Source organism: Neltuma alba, unplaced genomic scaffold (genome assembly GCF_004799145.2).
Source record: "Neltuma alba isolate B1F8T4 unplaced genomic scaffold, ASM479914v2 tig00011687_pilon, whole genome shotgun sequence".
NCBI classification, from domain to species: domain Eukaryota; kingdom Viridiplantae; phylum Streptophyta; class Magnoliopsida; order Fabales; family Fabaceae; genus Neltuma; species Neltuma alba.
Window position 1 is genome coordinate 107,628 of NW_021636326.1, and position 2,928 is coordinate 110,555.

General features: G+C 41.2%; 1 protein-coding gene across 1 annotated transcript; it reads right to left on the bottom strand.

The window, feature by feature from the left end:
• LOC114716774 (bidirectional sugar transporter SWEET1-like) lies at positions 1–1,982 on the bottom strand. The gene is made up of 6 exons (XM_028901832.1): positions 1,858–1,982; positions 1,741–1,777; positions 1,453–1,548; positions 821–1,100; positions 609–728; positions 1–491 (listed from the first exon to the last, which is right to left on the bottom strand). The coding sequence occupies exons 1-6, from the start codon at positions 1,889–1,891 to the stop codon at positions 306–308; spliced, it is 753 nt and encodes a 250-aa protein (XP_028757665.1). The 5' UTR covers positions 1,892–1,982; the 3' UTR covers positions 1–305.
• Between the last annotated feature and the right edge of the window lie 946 nt (positions 1,983–2,928).

Consider the following 2,928-nt stretch of genomic DNA (forward strand, 5'->3'; position numbering starts at 1 on the left):
TCATGAACCCCCCCTGACTGTCAGTCCAAAATTATGGAAATATTAGCAGATTACACCTTTGTCTCATACCTTCTTCCAGAATTTCACTAGACTATTATTGTAATTATGGATCGTATCACACTTTGAGAGGAAACATGTCTGTGATGGCGCTTCCACCACGGAGAGGAATTAAGAAGTAAACGAGAATTCAGCCTTATGGCAGTTGAGTAGACTACAACTTCAGCGCATTTAGAATGAAACTAGTGCTGCTTAATACGAGGCAACACGCGTCCCAGATGGACAGGTGTCCTTGTTGAGCTCCATGGTTACTGTTGAGTAGTAATTGCTTCTTGAGTTGTGGGAGGGGGCTTTGCGGCGCCCATCTCCATAGATTCATGCTCATCAACTTCAGCCGCTGTGGTTTCCTTCTTGGAGCCGCTTTTGCTGTCACGGTAGATCGTGTACAGTATGAGCTGCGTGGCCCCCAGCGCCGAACCCACACCGTTCGGTACCTGCAAACAACAAATTAATTATATATATAAATCCCTCTCCATCTCTATCCCTATCGCCTGTGAAAGTTGCTTTGTCTCTTAGCCACTATAAATAACTGCACAGCCTCTTGTACTTACTGCCACAAATGGATCGCGGCCCAGCAGTCCAAAGATGAACCAGGAAGTACCGCACAGGAACACGAACAACGACAAGAAGAAAGGCATGAACTCCACGCTCTTTGTTCTGATCACCAGCCTCTGCATTCAATGCCCCTGAGCAGCCGTCACATGGGGTTCCATTTGATTGCATCATCCGGAAATTAACAAAATAGAAAATAAATAAAGCTTACCATGATGGAGAGGGGCGATCCATACATGATGATGGAAAATATGGCGGCGGCTAAGCCGCAGAACACCTTTCTGGGGCCGCCGTGGAGGGCGAAGAGGGAGATGAACACCACGGCAGAGAAGACCGTGAGCACCAGCGCGAACAGCCCGAGAATCTTAGCCTTCTCTTTCTTGGGCGCGAATATGACGAAGATCAAAACGTATATGCTTTCGATCACGGCCCCGGTGCCGTTGATGGTTGTGACCAGTATGTTGTGAGGCGACACAAACGGCAGGCCATACCTGAGATTTCGTGAGCGTCCGTCAGAAGGGATTAAAGAACTTCGTAATTGAAACTTCAGCTCATATTTTATAGATAGAGTCATCCCATTTAAATTCTTTCTTTATTTCTTTCTTTTCCCCCGCTTCTCATCTAATTTGATAAAAATATAGAAATCATGCACCGCGTCGAGAAAAAGATAAGGATGTTGTTTTGTTGGCCAATATCGAGAAATTGATATCACTTTGTTAATTCAATTTCCGGGTACGGAGGCGAAATGACGACAATAGCATCTCAAAGGTTAAAGAGAGTGCACGTGATTTAAGTGGAGAGAAGGGAGAAAGAAAGAAATTAAGGAAGGAGCAAGAAGGTTACCAAGCAGAAAGGAGGTTGTTCAACAAAGTCATGACGTAAGGAATTCCAGAGAACTTCTCCGTGGATTTGCTCTTCACGATTCTCCTGAATGTGATCCTGCGAACCCGAAATTTCTCACAAATTTGACCCGCAAATGGCGGTTATTTTTACACACATACACAGAAAGAAGAGGGCCGGTTTAAACATGGCCAATATAATCGTGTTAAGACGCAGGCATAATGAAAGAATTAAAGAAAGAAGAGAGGAGGAGGAAGCTAAGAAGGAGAAGGAGAGTGATGGGATGCATACACTGGAGCCAAGAAGAGGAAAAGAGCAGAAGCATTGCCTGGACCAAAATCAAACAAGAAACAACGAGAAGTGAGAGAACCGAGAATCAGAGAGAAGAGAGAGCGACGAAAAACCCACCGAATATGCCGAACAAGAAATGCGCAATATTCATGATCTTGGACTCGTGTTGTTGAGCCTGGAGAAAGAAGATATCAGAGTGAAGAAAGGATGCTTGTTTGTTTAGAAATAGCAACAGGATGGAATGAGATGGGAGATTAGAGTGGGAGGTTGTATATATAGGAAAAGAAATGATCACAAGATAGATACATTGCATGTAAATTCCAGTAGACTAGTGCTCGATCTTATCCGTGCAATTTAATAGTCAGAACCGTTTCCCGCGCGGACGGTGGGTAAAGGGCTTGGGTAGGTCCCCATGTTTCTGAGCAGCATTTGTTTTTTTTTTTTAATTGCACACTCATTCGTCCGCAGAAAGAAATATCTATTGCAGATAATTTCTCCTTTTGGACGAATAAAACCTTTTTGCCTGCATTTTGTATCATCTAAAATTAATTGAATGAAGCTAATTAAGCATCTCAAATAAAAATCAATGTAATCATTTATTATGTAATATGATATTTTTTATATAAAAAAAGATTCCAAATCTCGTGTTGTAGTCATTATTTATTATTATTACCATCATCTCATTGATGTAAATCAAAACAAAACTTATTTTACACAAGTGCAATGTTGATTGAAGTATGAGGATGAGGCCCCACTTCTGATCATCTCCGGCTGCAGCAGCATCTTGTCTCTGCCTGCATTCTAATGGTCCAGTAACGGCCAACTTGTCATATATTACATATAAATTCAAATAGCATTACTAGTATTTTTTATTATACAATAGAAAATAATAACTAAGGCTAGTGATCGGCCACGAAGAAGCCCTCAACACCTGCCTTTCCAACTCTTCATAATTCCATTTTATTTCACTATTTCTAGATTTTGAGTTGTGGGCAAGTAATAATAATCCTCCATATTTTAAATTATGTAAATAAATTCTGTATCATATTAGATTAATTTAGTATGATAGTATACAAGTAATCAACAGAAGAGCTGTTTGCATAGACTAGGAGGGCTTCCTTGTAATTTTGTCAAAGATTGCCGACGTTATTTGCATAGAACCCAAACTTCAGGGATATTAGGTGTGTG